Source organism: Erythrolamprus reginae, chromosome 1, assembly GCF_031021105.1.
Source record: "Erythrolamprus reginae isolate rEryReg1 chromosome 1, rEryReg1.hap1, whole genome shotgun sequence".
Taxonomy (NCBI): Eukaryota; Metazoa; Chordata; class Lepidosauria; order Squamata; family Dipsadidae; genus Erythrolamprus; species Erythrolamprus reginae.
The window spans coordinates 311,125,868-311,146,064 of record NC_091950.1 but is presented as its reverse complement, the minus strand read 5'-3'; the positions used below and the strand labels follow the sequence as shown (position 1 = coordinate 311,146,064).

Genomic DNA, 20,197 nt, shown 5'->3' with positions numbered 1-20,197 from the left:
TTAAACTAAGCATTTACTTTATATTAAAAATCAAAGGGGAAAAAATCTCAATCAAATAAAAATTAAATCAAATTATTTGTTGACCCTGAAGTATACTGCTAAAATCATGTTTTTTCACATTGTATTAATATGTCAATGTAAAATTGATACATAATACTGAATAATAAATTATTTTACTATTTAATGGCATCTTAGGGTTTGAATTATTATAGAACTAATAAATTTGCAAGATGTAATTAATATTACCAATTATCTCAAAGCACAGCTAAAACTAATTAATTAGTATTGCCTACGGTCCTTTCTATCAATAAATTCATGAAGTATTTTTTTAAAAATTATGGTGTCATATAATTTGTTAAGTATGTTTGCTGTCCAAATAGATAAAAGTGGAGTTCTTAACATCTAACTCTTTAACACATTTTTATTTTTAATTTCAGATAATTATAAGACTATTGCATAAAACGTTTGGTTTTGTGTGTTTCTACAATTTTTTTCAAACACTAACTGCAATATTCTGGTTTACAAATCAATCTAAAGCACTTTTGATCTAAAATGTATTAGCAGTTGCTAGTTACAAAATCACAGTATACCTACTAACCCAAGGGTAGACAAAGTTGGCTCTTATATGACATGTGGACTTTAGCTCCCAGAATTCCTGAGCTAGCATGACTGGATCAGGAATTCTGGGAGTTGAAGTCCTCAAGTCATAGAAGAACCAACTTTGCCTACTCCCGTACTAACCTAAAGAGATCTCAAGATTCAGCATTGCAATTTAAACATTCTAGTAAAAAGAAAACCCTTACACTGCGGAACAAATTCTGCTTTTGAGTCATATTAAAGTGTTGATTACTTGAGGGACCACCTGTCTCCCATAAGATCTGTCCAGTCAATTCAATACTGCATTCTTTCATATGTTTTAGTTTGCACAGATGGCTTATCATAGGTGTCATATTTTTCCTGATAAAAAATCTAAGGTTGACTTAAATGTGGAGGGCTTATACGAAAATATACTGTATACATGATGCATGGTTACTTTAGAGAAGTGTACTGCCATGTGTTTTCTCAGATATGTTCATCCATGAATAAATTGAACCCAATTTGGGGTGGGGGTGTTATTTTGGCACCTAAAATTCTTGGGTTTTCTGCAAGTTTATATAGTACACAGCACTTCTATTTTCCCATCAAACGGGAGTCTAGCAATTTTCTCTGCAAAAAGATTTAAACTTTGTACATAACTAGTTTCTCTTTTCCTTTCATTCTCCTGGCTCTTCTTTTGACATTCCCATTTTCTGAGCACAAGTCTGAAGTTATAAAGAACCGGCTCTATTTCTGTACAAATCTTACTTCTGAAGTTTAAAGGAAGATGATCAAACGAAAGGCCAATTCAATGCTGCTTCTCTCTGTGATATAAGAACATCTGCACTTGCAAGCTGGATAAACCACCCTTTGACAGCAAAAGAGTCAGTTATGAGAAGGCAAAAAAGAACCCTTTGGAAACCAAGATTTAATGCTCTGAAAAACATTCTGGCCTACTTTTTAAAATATGGATTTAGAGGTTTTTTTAAGCAATAGTTTTATTTACATACAAACTGGAAAAGAAAGACAAGTTCTGGCATATGTATATTGGTAGCTGATATGACTGGGTATGCAGGAAATCCTCAAGTTATGAATGTAATACAGCCTGCCAATTCCATTTGTAACCTGAAGATTAATTTCCCTGCTTTCCCTGGGGTATTTGCTAATCAACATGGAACCCAATGAGACAATGAGATGCCCCCAATCCCTGAAGCTGCTCATTCAAACTAGCCAGTCAAGAGCAAGTAGGAAGCTGCTTGCCAGTGGGACAAACTGGGCCCATATGAAGCCTGCAGGCTCTCATGCAACCCCCCCCCCCCCCCCGGGCTTTTATTCAGATGGGGCGAAGCTGTTTTCCTTATATCTCACGTTCTTACAGCTTCATCAGCTTCTGAATAAAAGATTTTGTCTTCTTCTGAATCTCTGCCACACGGGTCATCCTCTTTTGGAGCTCTTTGAAAAGTAAGTTCAGTAAAGCTATGGGAAAGAAGGTGGGGAAGAATAAGTGGACTACAAAACGCTAGCAAAGCAGCCACAGTATCTGTGCAGACCTAGCAAGGTAGGATGTGGGGGGAATAGGCAGGGGGCATGTGGCAACATCTCTGCAGTCAATTGTACGGGCAAATGACCATTGTGGTGTTGCAACATGTGGAATTTTGGGACTGGGTTGAAAATAGTTTTTGTTTTGGAAGAGTGTCATAACTTTGAACAGTCACTAATCGAATTGTCACAACTCGAGGAATACCTGTATTACAGATTTTCTGCTGTGCTTCTGCCAAAACGTTTTGCATGGATTTGCTTTTCACTACTTATTTCTCAGGACTTTTACAAGAATGCTGCAGCTATTGCCTTGACCAATCAATGCTCCTGGCCATTCAACTGTACTTTCCATGCTCTTTGTGTAATGCACCATGGTTACTTCTTATTCTCAATGCAAAGTAGAAAGGCACCATTTAGCCCATTCTGTTCCAGCTTTGGGGGTGTCTCACAGCAGGGCGATGACAGTTCTTACAGGCAGACCGCTCACAATTGCATGATTCCAGAAATCTCCCATAGTATATATACTTTCCATAGCTCTTTCCTGGATTGTTCCAGTTATGAAATCATCTGGATCTCTTGGTCAGTCATTGCTAGTACAGCCACTTGCATGCAGTGCTTTTTGGAGGCAGTCATTGCTTAAAATAAACAATTCTCATCTATTTTACTAGACACCCCTTTTAGGAGCCTGTCATGTTTGTTAATTGATCAATCTGACAGGTAGCCAAACCTTTTATTGTAAGCCTTCACACAAACTTTACCCACTCTTTACTAGGGAGAGTGTTTTCCTATCAGCATGAGCCACTTTCTGGAAGGGATAAACAAAGCAAAGGGAATCTATCAAATCCCTTTCTTTATGGGGCCTGCAGTAAATAAATAACAGCACCATTTGCTGACCCTGTTATTGTAGCAGAATAGGATTCTAAAGAATAGAAGAGGCAATTCTTTTGCTGGCTCAAGGACAGCTGCCTAACACTTCAAATCAATTGAGAGAAACAGTCCTATTTCTACTCCATTTTCATCAACTTAGTTGCAGCAGAAAAAAGATAAGCAGATTCCAAATATATCTTTTAGCCTTCCCTCCCTGAGGCATGCCAGAGAAAGCAATTTTAATGTGCAATTATAGATCTAAATTATCAGTTTGTGAAGTAGGCAGTTTTTCAAAATGAAAATACTACCTTGATAACTGGGTGTTGGAACTGTCAGTCAAAGAATGATTAACATATGGCTGTACATTTCCATTTAAATTCTAGAGAAAATGAACTGAAGAAACAGAGATTTGGTTGGACATGTGCGTAGGACAGGAATGAGAAGGCATTTTCTCAACCCAAAGAAAGTCTCCTACTATTATTGTGAACATATTCTTAAGAAGGACCATATTTTAGAGCAAGATTTGAATTTTTGGATTCTATGGCTAAATATTGGTGCTTCTATCACCTGCCATATCACATGAAGTGCCTCGGTTGTTGAAGATATTGTTCATGTTTTTTTGGCTGTCAACTGTATGTGCTTCTTAGTTTTACATATTTAACATCCCTCTTTGAAAAGATTTATTTTATTTATTTATTTATTTATTAGATTTGTATGCCGCCCCTCTCCGTATACTCAGGGCGGCTCACAAGATGGCCCACTGGGATCTGAATAACACATTGTTCTATTTCCTCCTGGGCTTTAAACTACATATTGTGAGCAGAATTGCTAAGTTTCAAGTTAAGGCACCAATTACATGCAACAGATCAGGATATCCTGTAAAAGTAATCTATTTTTCTGAATGCTGATCCTTTGTATTTACCACATATGTATTATAATATTGTATTTTCTTTGGAATATTTTACCCTAGAATTAAGTCCTGTATTTTATTGTATAATATGGACATAAGACTAATCCATAAACTATCACTACCACTATGTACAAATATTTATTGATATACTGTATAGATTTTTGTAGGAGTCATCTTGCTATGAAAGTAAAGAGAGATCAAAATAAATTATAAACTTAAAGGAAATGCTTTTACAGCTTTTTTACAGAAGAATTGTTTTACTGTTTTACTCCAAAGCATGTTACCTTTTACATGCATATACACGCACGCACGCACGCACGCACGCACACACACACACGCACACAAACGGATATATAAATATACACACATACAGATACATAAGAATGCACACACTTACAAGCATTAAAAAAAATCCAAATCAGGAAAGTATTTGGTGATGATAAAACAACCAATAGATGCTATAATAATCTTCCCAGATTACTGAAATTATGCTGCAGTGCTGAAACACACACACACATACACACAATGAGAGCATCTACTGACAATAGGGTGTGCCACACAGCCACTTTTCTAAGAACATTGCTTGAAGACAGGGCAACGCTATGTTAAAAAAAAGCCTCAAAGCCTCATGACAGGCCTAGTACTTAAATTTTCATTCTTAATATTATGTTCACTTGCAAAATTCTATAAAGAAATCAGCAAAGGTTTTACACATACAGTATATTTTGCATTATTAGATGGCATAGAAAAGATGAAGAAATATGTTTTCTTACCCACTACAATCGTGGATTCACAATGATAGTAGCCATCAGATTGCTTTTTTTTCATCATTGAGCAAAGATCTAGACGGTTCATAAGTTCATCTCCAAAATGATGACTTTTGAAATTTGCAAACATGCTTGAATCAATTCTCTTCACTCCCTTGTAATATCAAAAAAGAGACAAAAAAGAGAAAGTTAACATCCAAAATGAGTATGTACAGTATGTGTGTATATATACATATAACATTTCAAAGAATAACCTAAAAATGTGAATCTTTGGGTAGAACTAGTTTATATCTCATTAAGTTTTAAAATAAAGTTAGAATAGAATAGAATAGAATAGAATCTTATTAGCCAAGCGTGATTGGACACACAAGGAATTTGTTTTGGTGCACATGCTCTCGGTATACATAAAAGAAAAGTTCATCAAGAATCATAATGTACAACACTTAATGATAGTCCAGGTACAAATAAGCAATTAAATTATATTAGGAACCAGTCAATATAAATTGTAAGGATACAAGCATACTGTCATACAGTCATACAATCATTTGTGGGAGGAGAGGGGTGATGGTAACAATGAGAAGATTAATAGTAGTGCAGACTTAATGTTGAGGGAATTATTTGTTTAGCAGAGTGATGGCGTTCAGGAAAAAAACTTGTTCTTGTGTCTAGTTGTTCTGGTGTGCAGTGCCCTATACCCTCATTTTGAGGGTAAGAGTTCAAGCGGTTTGTGTCCAGGATGTGAGGTGGCTGTAAATATTTTCACAGCCGTCTTTTTGACTCATGCAATATACAGGTCCCCAATGGAAGGCAGGTTGGTAGCAATCTTTTTTCCTGCAGTTCTAATCATCCTCTGAAGTCTATGTCTATCTTGTTGGATTATAGAACCAAACCAGACAGTTATAGAGATGCAAATGACAGACTCAATAATTCCTCTGTAGAACTGTATCACCAGCTCATTAGACAATTTGAGCTTTCTGAGTTGGTGCAGAAAGAACATTCTTTGTTGTGCCTTTTTGGTGACTTTTTTGATGTTAGGTGTCCATTTTAGATCTTGCAATATGGTCAAACCTAGAAATTTGAAGGTCTCCACTGTTATACTGTGTTGTCTAGTATTGTAAGAGGTGGAATATGGACTGGTTTCTCCTAAAGGTTACCACAATTTCTATGGTTTTGAGTGTATACTGTTCCAGATTGTTCCGGTCGCACCACAATGTTATTTGTTCAACCTCCATTTGTATGCGGATTCATCATTGTCTTGAATGAGTCCATTCACTGTTGTGTCATCTGTGAACTTCAGTAGTTTAGCAGATGGATTGTTAGATATACAGTCATTGGTATAGAGCAAGGGTAGACAAAGTTGGCTCTTGTATGGCATGTGGACTTCAATGCCCAGAATTCCTGAGCCAATCACGCTAATTCAGGAATTCTAGGAGTTGAAGTCCACATGTCATACAAGAGCCAATGTTGCCTAATCCTGGAAAGAGAAAAGTGGAGAGAGAGCACACAGCCTTGGGGGGGGGGGGGGGGCTATGCTAATTGTACAGGTACAGGTATCTGATGTGATTCTGCTTAGCTTTACCTGCTGCTTCCTGTTTGTTAGGAAATTTGTTAAGTAAATTATTTCTCAGCTAAAAAGATAATTTAGAAAACTACAGTACTAGAGATGTGGGAATATATTAAGCATTAAATTTCACTACTATAGCTTAATCGATAAAATTAGTATCTTCTTAAAGCAGCCTTCAGTCTGACAAAGAAAAAGATCAACAATGCATAAGTGCACCAGCGTGCCTTCCATCCTGTCCTAATGTTTCTTTATATTTTTTACTAGTATCATGTATATGAATATTATTATATCTTTACAGACCTCCAATATGTACTTGACAAAACAAATAAAATACATAAAATAAATCTGCTATCAGTTGTAAATGCAATCTTTGATGGATCATGTGTACCCTGTTCATTAGTACAATTCTTTTAACTGATAAATAATATAATTAGAGTTTAACACTAGACTCATATCTTATCTCTGGAAGCTCCAGTTATATTCCCAGTTGTTCCTGGCAGTTCAGCTCTATCATGCAGACAATGGCAAGAGTGACAACATGCAGTATGCCTTCATATTGTTTGAACTCTTCTTCTGGGCAATTGTGCAGATAAAGCTATGCAGACAGTACAATTTTAGTTCTCTACCTGCACTCTACTGCTCTCTTGTGATGAGAAGCTTATGAGGTGTTGAAGAATCAGTGCCAATAGGTTTGCACATCAGATTTCAATTGTCTCTACACTGTCCACTAAAATACACAAGAATTTGTGCCCATGTTTGGGTTACTTTTTCCTAATTCTTTACCTTTGTCATTTTTATGGGTTTCTGTTGAATAATGGAAATCAGCTCAATATTTTATTATTTCCTCTGTAATATGACTCTTACTAAAAATATGGATAACAAAATAAGTTTTTTGTTCTTTTCTTTTATTGTATCTCTATCTTCCACTTTTCTCAGTTGTTTCCCTGTATTTATTTCTGAATAGTAGTCCTTTGAGATTTTCCTGTATGGCATTTGGGATAGGATTCCAAAAATGTGTTAAGGATTGCAGAAAATTGTAAACTCAGCTGTTGGTTTCAACTACAGTATTTAGAATAGTTATGTATTTCCAGGATCAAGTAGATGCCTTTCGTAACAGCTACACAATTTTGAGAAAAGTTGTGAGTACACTGTACTCTAATAAGTTGCAGGCAGGTGCTGTACTCATGTTCACATATACATAACTGAATTTTAATAACTGTAGTTTACATAAGCGAATCTAAACACAACTTTCATAATCCAGTGCATTTTTTTTTAAAGGTTATGACAATTACTGCCATTTGTGATACCTGTAAGAAGGGTTTCTGCTACTCTATGTGAAAAGTATTATATACAACAATCAATTGTATAACAGTAAATGTTAAGATATCAACCTAGTATTCGGTACCTAAAGAAAGTATTGATTCAATAATTTGAAATGATTTCCTACTAAGCGATATAACCTGTACTTCAAAATACAGGCATACGATAAACGTAAAATTTAAAATACAATATTAAAAATAAAATAGGCAGAAAAATACTTATAATCAGTTTTAAATTTAATTCACTCAAGACACAAATGACCAGGCGCAAAGTATCATATGTGGGGACATTATCTAGTTCTTTAGAAGAATCTATTAAGAGATTGCTAAATGTGGTAGGAAAGAGAAGTGGAGAAGGTACACAAACTCATTTATAACAGGCAATGGGTACAATTTTTCAAAGATCCAAAAGATCAGGTTAGGGGCAACTATCTAAATGGCTTCTAAGAATCAAAATTGACTGAATAGCACATAATAATCAATTATCATATTTTTGCTTAAATTTATCTATAAATAAGTGTTGTTATACTTTTTCTTTCTTCTAGCAATTATTTACTTTGGGCACCCTTTCGTTCACAAAAATCAAGCAACACTCTCAGAAAAATAAAGGGACATATGAGATTTAGTACTACCTACCATATGATAGATACTGTAGCTCTCTTTGGGTTAGTGCCTGAAATGCGGCTGACATCTAGTGGTGCATCATATGTGCTACATATGAACTTTTTGATATTTCATCCCTAGCTCCTTTTAAATTCTATAGCAAGTGTTCCTAAATCAATAACTATGGACAGAGGCCATTAACAACCTACACTGCCACTACAATGCACTGTAATAGCATAATACAATACTTGCATCCCATCAACTACCAAGGGATTTAAACAAATGAGAAATAGGAAACAAACTAACCCTTTTTAGTGAGGGGTCCTTGGTGCTCTCTGAGCTGGATTGTTTTCTTGAAGACATTTCATTGCCCAAACTAGGTAACATCATCAGTGCACTGAAACATCTGCGAGTAAACAACCAAGCTGAAAGAGTACCAAGGACCCCTCATTTCAACCATGTATTCCATATTTTCTCCTTGATTGTTAATTCCTTTAAATATGAAAAGCTTGTCCCTTTCCCCAATACTTATTTATTTTATTTGTTTGTTTGTTTGTTTTGATTTCTAGGCCGCCCTTCTCCTGTGGACTCAGGGTGGCTTACAAGATAAAAGCAAATACTTTTAACAAGAGAATTTCCAAAACTGGAAAATACAGCCTCAACTTCCTCGATAGATTGAACATTCCACACCTTATGTCTAAGACATCTAGATGACGGGCTGGTTAATTTTAAAAAACTATTTTTCATTCATTCAGGGGAACAGAAACATGTTAAGCTAAGCCCCCCCCCCAAAGATAATGGCAGTGAAGCTATCTGACAAGGATTTGATTTTGATGTTGTGGCATGACAAATGGCTCCCTTGAGTCATGTTAAGTTCTTCATCCATCTCAAAGCATGTTTTCTGCTAGATGACAACAACCCTTCCCTCCATTTTGTTTTGACAATGACAGAAAAGAGTCTGGAGAAAAAACACTAGGTGGGGGAGGGAGGGGATCCTCTCTGGAATGCTGAAAGGCAGAGAAAATTGTGAGAGGATTTATTTAGGGGAAAGAAATTATTTAGGAGGGTGTACACATGTACACAATCATGTGCTGTTTCCCACTGCTCGTGTGCCTTGGGGAATGGCAAGCTGTCCTTTTTTGATTGGCAGCACTGGGGTTAGAGCTAATGTCAAGGCCTCGGCCTCCATTTCAGGCCCAATCTCGGTATTGCTATCAAGTGCTGTTGTTCAGGGAAGTCAACATGAGGGAAAGAGACAGAGGGAAGGTAAAGAATTTCTCTTTGGGTCAGGATGGCAGTAGTGTGATATGCTGGGTCACGTTAGGCAATTTTACATTTTTCACATGTCAAGCTCAAAATTTTCTATCACTGCCCTAAAAGCTCTGTCAGAAAGGCAAGAAGTTCACTTTCTTTAAAACCAATACAGTCACATACTGGAATATATAAACAAATGACTACAAGACTTCAATGGATGACTAGAGATAATGGTTTACTTTTATGAGAAAAGAATGTAAGAGAAACAAATTCAGAAAATAAAGGTTATATACAATGGGCCTTGATCCGGAAGTATTAGGAAGGTATTTTTGCAACTGTATTGCAAAAGCATGCATAACACTTATTATTATTATTATCATCATCATCATCATCATCATTCATCATAATCATCATCAACATCATTATTAATTGGACTTTTATGCCGGTGTATGTATCTGTGTGGATACCTGTCTGTAAAATAAGGCTATGTATCAATCAGAAATTATTCAAAAGAGATGCAGTAAACCGAACATATAAGAATGTTGTGAGCCGCTCCGAGTCCACGGAGAGGGGCGGCATATAAGTCCAGTTAATAAAATAAATAAATAAAATAAAATAAATAAATGCAAATATGGCATCTCAGCAAAAGGGTTTTCATTTTTTCTAAATAATTTTCAAAGCATGCAGAAAACTAAAATATGATACATGCATGTAAATGTAAGAAGAAAAAATGGTATGAATTTAGGAAATATTGAACAAGCTAGTTTACACCATTGGAATAATTAGAAAATACTGCAAATGGAAGTCCAGTTTAGAAAGCAAACAGTCAGCGACACTAGTACAAAACCACTTAATTCTTACAAGGGATAAAGATAAAGTGAAGTGCTCTGCATAGAAAATATCTACTTTCAATACTAAAAAGTGGCTTGTAGGTAGATGAGGAATAGATTAACACTGTCATGGTATCTCTAGTAGCAGGATACTTATGAGGAAATCCATTCATGCAGAATCTGGGCACTTTAGGCATGGGACCAGGAATGCATCGGAGATTTTGTTAGTGTACTACTTGTCCTGATATTGAAGGGAAATCCTATTGAGTTTATTTTAGATGTCATGTTTAAGTTTTAAAAGTATCTGGGCTTAATGTGCTGGGTGATTTCAATATCCACTGCAGAGCTGGTTTGTCTGGGGTAGTTTAGGAGTATACAACACCCAACAGAGCAGTGGGTCAATATAATGCAGCTTCCATGATTAATTTGATTTTTTTTGTTCTAATCAGGAGGCTGTTCTGACAGTGGAGAAGTCTGAGGTCTTCCTTGGAGTCATGGAGAGACTGCTATCTGATTAATGTTGGATGGCTATACATAATTTTTGTGAGGACACTGACTCTATTAGGATGATTTACTTGCAAAAAGCAATTGGGCAGGTGACTTGAGATGATTTTTTTACCATATGTTCTTCTGATATTTGTTTATTACTTCTACCTAGGAAGTTTGTTTGTTTGTTTATTTATTTATTTAAATTTCTATGCTGCTGTTCTCAAAGCGACTATTAGAAAAGATTTATTCAGTTCTGTAAATTTCTGAATAAATGTACCATGAATAAAAATACTACATTCTTTAAAGGAGTCAATTATGAGATATCTTAGGAACAATGGATCCCTTAGAGATATCTTCCAGGGAGATATTACCATATTTTTCACACTATAAGACACGCTTGACCATAAGACGCACCTTGGTTCAGAAGAGAAAAACAAGAAAAAAATATGTATATGGAGAGCCGTCTCACTATGGAGCACCAAATATGGAGCAGCAGGAGGCAGAGTCTGAGAGGACCACAGAGGTGGGCAATGACAATGACAGAAGTAGCAAGGTTCAGCACTGTAAAAGGACTCTGCTGCCGTGGCCCAGCTACTATTCACCAAAAAACCAGCTCCATTCACTCCATAAGGCACAGACATTTCTACCCAATTTTGGGGGGAGGGGGGAATGTGTCTTATGGAGCGAAAAATACGGGAATTGCTTCAGTATATCTCCAAACTTTTTCAATATTTACATGTAATGTCTGGTGGGGCATCATCAGAAGATAAAGAACTGGGTGCTCTCAGTCTAATGATAACACCCAAATCTATTTCTGTATGACAATCTTATAGGTTTGTCTGCCTGCAGTTAATAATAATAATAATAATAATAATAATAATAATAATAATAATAATAATAATAATTTATTAGATTTGTATGCTTAAAAAGTTTATATAATCCTCATTTTGCACACATGTTCCATAAAGGATGAGCCACTAATACAATATTGTGTATCCAACTACACAGATGCTTGAACTGTTTTGAAGTCAAGGAAAATGAGTACTCCTGCTACTTTTTCCAACCAGTGCCAGTTCCAACCTCAACATGTCACTGAAGAAGATGAAGGGCCACCTGAAATCTACCTGTGTGTTTTGTGGTATGGAGGTGAGCTGGGAATTGTTTACTATGACACTGGAGACTGCTCTGTATATTTCATGTCTGACACACCTGACAACGAAGACCTCAAACTGCTTCAGAGAGTGGTAGATGAGGTCTCTCCCAAATGTATTTTGAGTAGTGCCAAACAAGATTCTAACATTGCCAAATTCCTGACCAATATAGGTACTACTGAAGGAGAAAAGCCAGGAGGAAAACTAGAGGTTGTCCTCTATCCAAATATGGATTTTGGTTTGGAAGTGAGCAAACAAAGGATTCTATCTAGGCAATTCACATTTGTCCCTTCTCACATGACAGCAACCGAGAAAATTCTCTATTTGTCCTCTATTTTACCTTTTGAGAGCCCTCTTGCGCTAAGAGCATTAGGAGGTCTGCTAAAATTCCTTGACAGGAGAAGGCCTGGAGTTGAACTAGAAGATAGTCATGTTGTCGTCCCCATCTTGGCCTTTAAAAAGTTTGTATTGACAGATACTGTAAATGTGGATCAAGACACTTATTGTGTACTGCAGATTTTTAAAAGTGAAGTACATCCGTCTGTGTATAAGCAGGCCACTGGGAAGAAAGAAGGCCTGAGCCTATATGGAATTCTGAACCACTGTAGGTGCAAGTGGGGAGAGAAACTGATGAGACTATGGCTCATGAGGCCCACCAGCAACTTTACAGAGCTTAATAAGCGACTGGATGTTATCCAATTCTTTTTGTTAGCTCAGAACCATGAAACAATTCTGACCTTACAGGAATGTCTCAAAAATATAAAAAATGTACCTCTGATTCTTAAGAGGATGGCTCTTTCTAACACAAAGGTAAGCGACTGGCAGGCACTTTACAAAACTGTTTACAGTGCTGTGTGCCTAAGAGATAAATGTCGCTCTCTCCCAAGCAACATTGAGCTTTTCCAGACAATTTCTCATGTTTTCACTGATGATCTACACTATATAGCCAGCCTAATTAGCAAAGTGGTAGATTTTGAAAGCAGCATCTCTGAAAACCACTTCATTGTCAGACCAAATGTGGACCCCATAATTGATGAGAAGAAACGAAAACTAGTGGGGCTTTCAGACTTCCTTACCGAGGTAGCTCGCAAAGAACTAGAGGACCTGGATAGTAGGATCACATCTTGCAGTGTCATTTATATTCCTTTGATAGGATTCTTACTCTCTATTCCACGGATGCCCACAATGGTGGGCACAACTGACTTTGAGATTGAAGGTCTAGATTTTATGTTCTTGTCAGAAGAAAAGCTGCATTATCGCAGTGCCAGGACCAAAGAATTGGATAGTTTGCTTGGTGACCTTCACTGTGAAATACGAGATCAGGAAACATTAATCATGAACCAACTACAGTCTAAGATCCTGGAAAAATCTGCAGTACTTAGTGATGTGATTGAATATACAGCACATTTAGATGTGCTATTATCCATGGCAGTCATGGCTCGAGAGAATGGATATATCAGACCCAGCTTCTCTCATTCTCATATTATTCATATAAAAGATGGAAGGCACCCTCTGATAGAGCTATGTGCAAAAACCTTTGTGCCTAACTCAGTGGACAGCAGTGAAACATATGGACGGATTAAGCTCCTTACTGGGCCTAATTCATCTGGTAAAAGTGTGTACCTAAAACAAGTAGGTCTTATTACATTTATGGCTCTAATTGGTAGTTATGTCCCTGCTACTGAAGCTAAAATAGGACGTATAGATGGAATTTATACAAGGATCCACAGCAGAGAATCAGTATCTCTTGGACTGTCCACTTTCATGATTGATCTTAACCAAATAGCCAAAGCAGTGAATAATGCCACTGAAAACTCTTTGGTGTTAATTGATGAGTTTGGCAAAGGCACAAATACTATAGATGGCCTCTCTCTTTTGGCTGCTGTTCTAAGACATTGGATTGCACAAGTGAGCCAGTGCCCACACATTTTTGTTGCCACTAATTTCCATACCCTGATGCAGCTAAAACTTTTGCCCCACAGTCCTCTTGTGCAATATCTGACCATGGATACCCATCAAGATGGAGATGAGCTTGTATTTTTCTATCAGATTAAAGAAGGCATATCCACTGTCAGCCATGCAGCCAATATTGCAGCTTTGGCTGGCATGCCTTCCAAAATTATTGACAGAGGAGTCGAAGTATCAGAACTGTTTCGCAATGGAAAACCTATCCAACGGACTGACCACCCCTCAAAAAAGAAACAGATGCAAAATTGCAAATCTCTGGTGGATAAATTCCTCTCCCTAGATCTTGATAATTCCCAAGTGGATGTAAAGGAGTTTATGAATCAAGAGGTGCTACCTTCTTCAGCTTCCATATTGTAACCTATTCACCTAGAGAAGTTATGCTCTTTTTTGACTCCTATGTGAAAAGGCTGCAGGTGTGCATGCTAGTGCATGCATGCCCACACCCATGCCCTCCTCGTGCATGCACACAACCCCTGTGCTTCCCCTATGCATGTGTACTCTCCCGCTGCCCCACACACATGCACACAGGCCTCAAAACGGACACCTGAAGCATGGGATGGGTCAAATGGAAGTTTGGAAATAAACTTCCAGTTGGCCCGTTTTTCACCATCCCCATGCTTCAGGAGGCTTCTGTGAAACCTGGGGAGACCAAAACGGCAGAAAATAAAGCCAAAAATAAGCTAGCCAGCGCGCACATTCACAGTGGAGCTGACATAGGGAAACGCCTCACATGCCATAAGTTTGCCATCACAGTCCTAGAGTGATTTGAATAGAGAGCATATAGGTAATTGTAATGCAAATAATATAAAACTGAATTATATAGTTTAGTGTACACTGAATTGTTATTGAATTGTTATTTTCTGAAGTAGGAAATAAATGAGAAAGAAATGCCATTTATTGCTTCAGACAAAAAGCCTGAGAAATTCATAATGCACCCATCAAGTCTTTATTATGTTTTACTCAATGCTTGCCACATCCAACCAGCATATCTCATTCTGTCATATACGGGAGATGACAAATTATGATCCTGATCCTGCAAACCACCATACAGCTATTGTTACATTTGATGAACTATTAATATGTATTCATGAATAATTTATAAATGAAATTAAATTTAGAAGATTATTTATAGATTTCCCTGTAGTTTTGTAAACATATTTGTCAATATTTGGACACAGAAGTGGATTATGTACTGGTTATGTACCTCCTTTTTTTCAACTGATAAATACTTTCTAAATTTATGTTATGTACATAAAATATATCCATAACACAAAAATAGTCCAGAAAATATACAATGCAAAAACATTTAAAAACAAAGAAACTGACATTAATATTCCTTTTTAATAGTAATTTTGTCTTTGCTTTGTTGTGTATGTTAAATGTTTTTGTATTGCTGGTATTCTGAAAAATAAAATCTGCAATGCTTCATGTTGATATTGTTTTCAAATGTTCCAGTTTCTTTAGCTTTCTAATAGAACTCTTTAATGCAGAACATTCAGGTATTTTGCATACCGAAAAAATATATTTATTACTGGTTACTAAAATACAGTTATAATACACGAGAAATTGAATTAATTTAGGCACAACCATAGATGGCAGTATATGATCAAGACAAGATTATATTTCTCTGTTTCTCTTTTTAGTTTGCTTTTGCATCCACAGTAGGAACCTACAGCTTCCATATACCGGTACATTTAAACTCATAAACTTAAATCATTATGGCTGATATTAGACCAAAAGTCCTATTTAAATGAAAACAAATAAAATCATACATGAACTTGTTATAATTACTAAATTAGTTTTACTATTTATTTTGAACACTCACTAGTAATGAAACAACTATCATCCTATAAAATGGAGATGTATCTCTTTATTCTTAAATTTCTCAATACATAGTAAAAAAAAGAAAATTTGATAATGCAGTAAAGCTAGAAGTATTGAGAAAAAAGAGGAAGCTCTAAAATAATTTATATGATAACAAATTTGCTATTAATGTTTTTTCTGAGTTCAAATTACTCTAAAATTTTCAACTTATTCATAATTTTAGAAAAATATATTTCTAAAATATGTAAATAATTCTTAATTCTACTTTCATACTTTTTAAAAACGTATTTTCCTGAATCGTATCCACAAACCTCTTCACAATGACTACACTTGAAAGTTACTGTACATTATTTTCATTATTACTCAAGGGCTTCATTGCTATATACGTTTACTTTGGAAATAAATGTGAGGCTCACTTCTAAATGGACAGGCAAAAGGTTATATACTACGGTACCAATATTGTTTGATTTTTAACTCAAATTAAAATTAATGAAAACAGAAACTTCATTTATGTAAGATATATATATCATTCTAACATCTTATCAATCAGGGCAATTTACATATTATTTCCCAGATGTTCCATTATAAAATATGTGCAATGAATAATGACATCAAGGCAAATGTCAATAAAGAAGTACAGTGGTACCTCTACTTAAGAATGCCTCTACTTAAGATCTTTTCTAGATAAGAACCGGGTGTTCAAGATTTTTTTGCCTCTACTTAAGAACCATTTTCCCAGAAAATTTGAGAGTGGTACAAAAGCCTGGCTAGTTTCCTGCCATTCCCCCTTTAATCCCGGCCATCTGGGCTGCCTGAGGAGCCTTTCAGTAGCGCTCAAGGAGGCTTTGGCAGTCCAGAGTGAACGAAGCATTTTCCTTTCTCTGGGCGCTTTCTCTGCCAGCACCCAGAGAAAAGAAACGCTCCCTTCGCCATGGGCAGCTGTGGAGTCACCACAGCGAAGGAAAAGCGCCAGCTACAAAGTGAGTGAGTGAGAGGAGAGGGGAGCTCTTCAGCATGGGAAGGAAGAGGCAGTAGGTAGCAGCAGCAGCAGCCACTGTATGAGAGGTAGCCTCGCGCTGGGTATATTGGAGGTGCATGCTCCTCTTCTCCATTTCAGAGTCCCTCTTTTTTTTTTTAAGCCTTAAAGTTTTGGATTTTTTTTTATTCCTCTCACCTCAACTTTTTCCTTTGGCAGCGACTGTCCTCCTCCTCTTCTTCCTCCTCCTCCTACCCAAATTCCGAGCTTTTATTTCTTTCCTAATGGGTTTGCACGCATTATTTGCTTCTACATTGATTCCTATGGGAAAAATTGCTTCTACTTAACGTTTCTACTTAAGAACCTGGTCACGGAACGAATTAAGTTCTTAAGTAGAGGTACCACTGTACTATATTTATTACAGCCCAGATAAGTGCTTGGCACCAGTATTTCTTTACATTCATTAAAAAAACACCTATGAGTTGGGAATTTCTATTAAAAAAGCATGAATACTTCGGAGGAAAACATGGATTAGTTTTCAACTGTTAAATAATGTAGATAGGATTTCTTGATAACAGACTTAATATTGATTTACTGTCAGTCATCTACATTTAAATGTAAAATCACATAAAATATTTTGTGGACAATCTAAATCTTTACAACACAAACTGCCCCTCAGTCCTATTGTAATTACTTCACCTGCTTTTGTAGTTTTGGGGATTTTGACAACTTCATGAAGGTCAAGTGAGGCTTTAAAACTTTGTCATCTATGTCAATACCTTTTTCTTGAAACTTCTTTTTCACAATTTCTAGGTTTAAAAAAATAGAAGTGCTTAGAGGTAAATCAAAGAATGAGAAATATCTGTTTCATGAAAAAAGAATCCACTGAAAAGAGAAAACACAATATTTCTACATTTGCTACAACTAAACCATATCATTTTACACATGTAACATTAATTGCATATAATTATGGTACACATTATCTCTTAGAGAAAGCAGGAGTCCTACCTCCAATATGGCTATATAGTGATACACAAGGATTGCCTTATTCTATGGTCGCTCTCACACTTAATTTTGCTATTACTGGGATGCGTGAAGGCAAACTGTCAGCTCACATTTGCTTCTGCCATGTTAATGCTAAATCACATTGTGTATGAAACTTAAATGTATTTGGAAAGTCAGTAGTAAAGCAAAGACTATTGTGACTTTTACAAAAGTACGATCAGGCAGCAGAACTATTTTTAGTCTACTGCAATGTATTTTTTTAATCTTAGACAGATGTCAAGAATTTAAACTTTTTTATCATAATAACATATTTAAAAGAAGAAGAGAAAATTGTCACACCACAGAGCTGGAAAGTCCACCAATTTACATCCTCCTCAGTACATAAATCTAAACCAAAGCATTCTTAACATATCGCTGTCTCGCCTCCACTTGAAGACATTATAGGGGACCAACTACCTCTTTTAGATGCTCTTGGTGTTGGGGTTATTTTCCCGATTGAACTGGATTCTGCCTTCCTGTTACTTAAATCTGTTGTTCTGAGTTTTGCATTCTAAAGAGATCAGGTATTGCCCGTCTATATATCCCTTCAAGTATTTGAAAACATTATCAGTCATCTTTTGCAAGGCCCTGTTTCTCCGATGTCTCTTCGTTTCTAGCTCCATGATCATAATTTTCTGAATCTTTTTAGTTTTCCTCAATCTGTCTTGAAATATTTGCCCAGAAGTGAACACAACACTCAAGATGGGATTTGACCAAGTAGAATGGTTACTACTTATCATTTAGAAATTATACTTTTATTGATGTGATATAAAAAGTGTGTCTGTCATCTTTCAATACATCAGTTGCTTTATATTCAGCATGCAATAACTCACTGCTGTGATATCTTTTTCACAGACATCACAGTACTATTACCAAATCAAGTATTCTGTAGCTGTACCTTTGATTTTTTATTACCAAAGAACTTTGCACTTGTCATTTTCAATTTTCATGCTGCATGTTTGATTTGAATTTCATTTCTGTCTTCTGGTATATTAGCTATCACATCCAATTTTGTATCATCTGCAAACTGATAAGCATTCCTCCACCACTGCACCCAAATCATTAATTAAAACCCTGAAAAACAGAAGACTGAACCAGCAGTCTTCTATTTTGGAGAGAGAAGCAGCATTCTCTCTCCAATTTGATGAGGAACTACTGACAAAAACCTGATGAGTATGATTTTCAAGCCAATTATAAATCCACCTAATGATCATGCCATCCAGCCCATACATAAAAGCTTTTTAATCAATATGGAATGGAGTCCTTTTCAAATGTTTTTCTGCAGTTAAGATATAGTCCCATAATGTATCAAGGAATTTACTGCATCAAAAATATTTTTTAATGACATAATGGCATAAAATTAGTCTGGCCAAATTTGTTCTTGACAAATGCGTGCTGATATCCAGCAACTGCAAATTGTTTTCAAGGTATTTACAGACCAATCTTTTTAAAGCTGCTACAGAATTTCCATAGGTATTGCTATGATACTGACTGCTAGTTTCTTGGAGAAGAAACGGGAGATGGGAATATTTTACCTCTTTAATTCATGAGGCAGTTCAGCTCTCCAGAGTGCCTCAAAATCTAATACATAAGGTTTCATCAAGACTATTAGCTAATTTCTCCAGTACTCTTAAAATCAATTAATCTGATTCTGGAGGCTGAAATAGGTTTTCCTTAGCATGGTTCTTTTAGTACATTCATCATTTCCTTCATATTTTTCTGTGGAACACATTGATTTTTGTTGGAGAAAATTGGACCAAAATAGGAGCTACATAACTGCATTTTTTTTGTTTACCTTCTTTACTGAACAGTTGGGATATCAATTTTTTATTCTCCTTTGTTAATATAATATGGTCATGGATCAAAAAACTGTTCTCTTTGAATTTTTAAAATAGGCTATAATTATCTGATCAAAGGCTTATATTAAACTTTAAATGTTAATATCAAGGGTTTATTGGAATTTCTCAGTATCTCCTTCTGACATTCATTTCCCATTTTAATTTCCTTTGCTTTATTTTCATACAAAGAAACCTGTGGTATTTACAGTTGTTAACACAGCTGAATTCAAATTTCATGCCTCAATGACCTTTCACAGACATGTCCTCTGATTTTTCTCTTTGAACTAGAAACTTCAGTAGGCCTGTTCAGAGATTCTATGTAAGTTGGGAATACCCAGAACTGAGTTCTATCTATTCTATCTCTGTCTTCACAAGCCCATTTCTTCATTCAGCTAAATAGTTACTTACAGGCCTATTTAACAGACCTATTCAGTAATAGCAATTATACCGCTTCATAGCGCTTTATAGTCCTCTCTAAGCAGTTTGCAGAATTAGCATATTGCCCTCAACAACTTGTGTCGTCATTTTACTGATCTCGGAAGGATGGGAGGATGAGTTGACTTTGAGTTGGTCAGAATCAAACTGCTGGCATTTGGCAGAATTAGCCTGCAATAATGCCTTTTAACAACTGTACCACCACGGATAAGAGAGAAAACTATTTTTGTCCCTATGGTTCCA

General features: G+C 36.1%; 2 protein-coding genes across 5 annotated transcripts in view; one reads left to right on the top strand and one right to left on the bottom strand.

Moving 5' to 3' along the window:
- AKAP7 (A-kinase anchoring protein 7) overlaps positions 1-20,197 on the bottom strand; it is a 77,642-nt gene that overhangs the window by 23,429 nt on the left and 34,016 nt on the right. For all 4 annotated transcript variants that reach the window (XM_070733522.1, XM_070733523.1, XM_070733525.1 and 1 more), the window contains exons 6-7: positions 17,337-17,446; positions 4,666-4,813 (exon numbers count right to left, since the gene is read on the bottom strand). In XM_070733522.1, the coding sequence (XP_070589623.1) occupies positions 4,666-4,813; positions 17,337-17,446 (258 nt within the window). The remainder of the gene's footprint in view (positions 1-4,665; positions 4,814-17,336; positions 17,447-20,197) is intronic.
- MSH5 (mutS homolog 5) lies at positions 11,756-14,194 on the top strand. The gene has a single exon (XM_070739742.1). It carries the CDS (start codon positions 11,756-11,758, stop codon positions 14,192-14,194), a length of 2,439 nt encoding a protein of 812 aa, XP_070595843.1.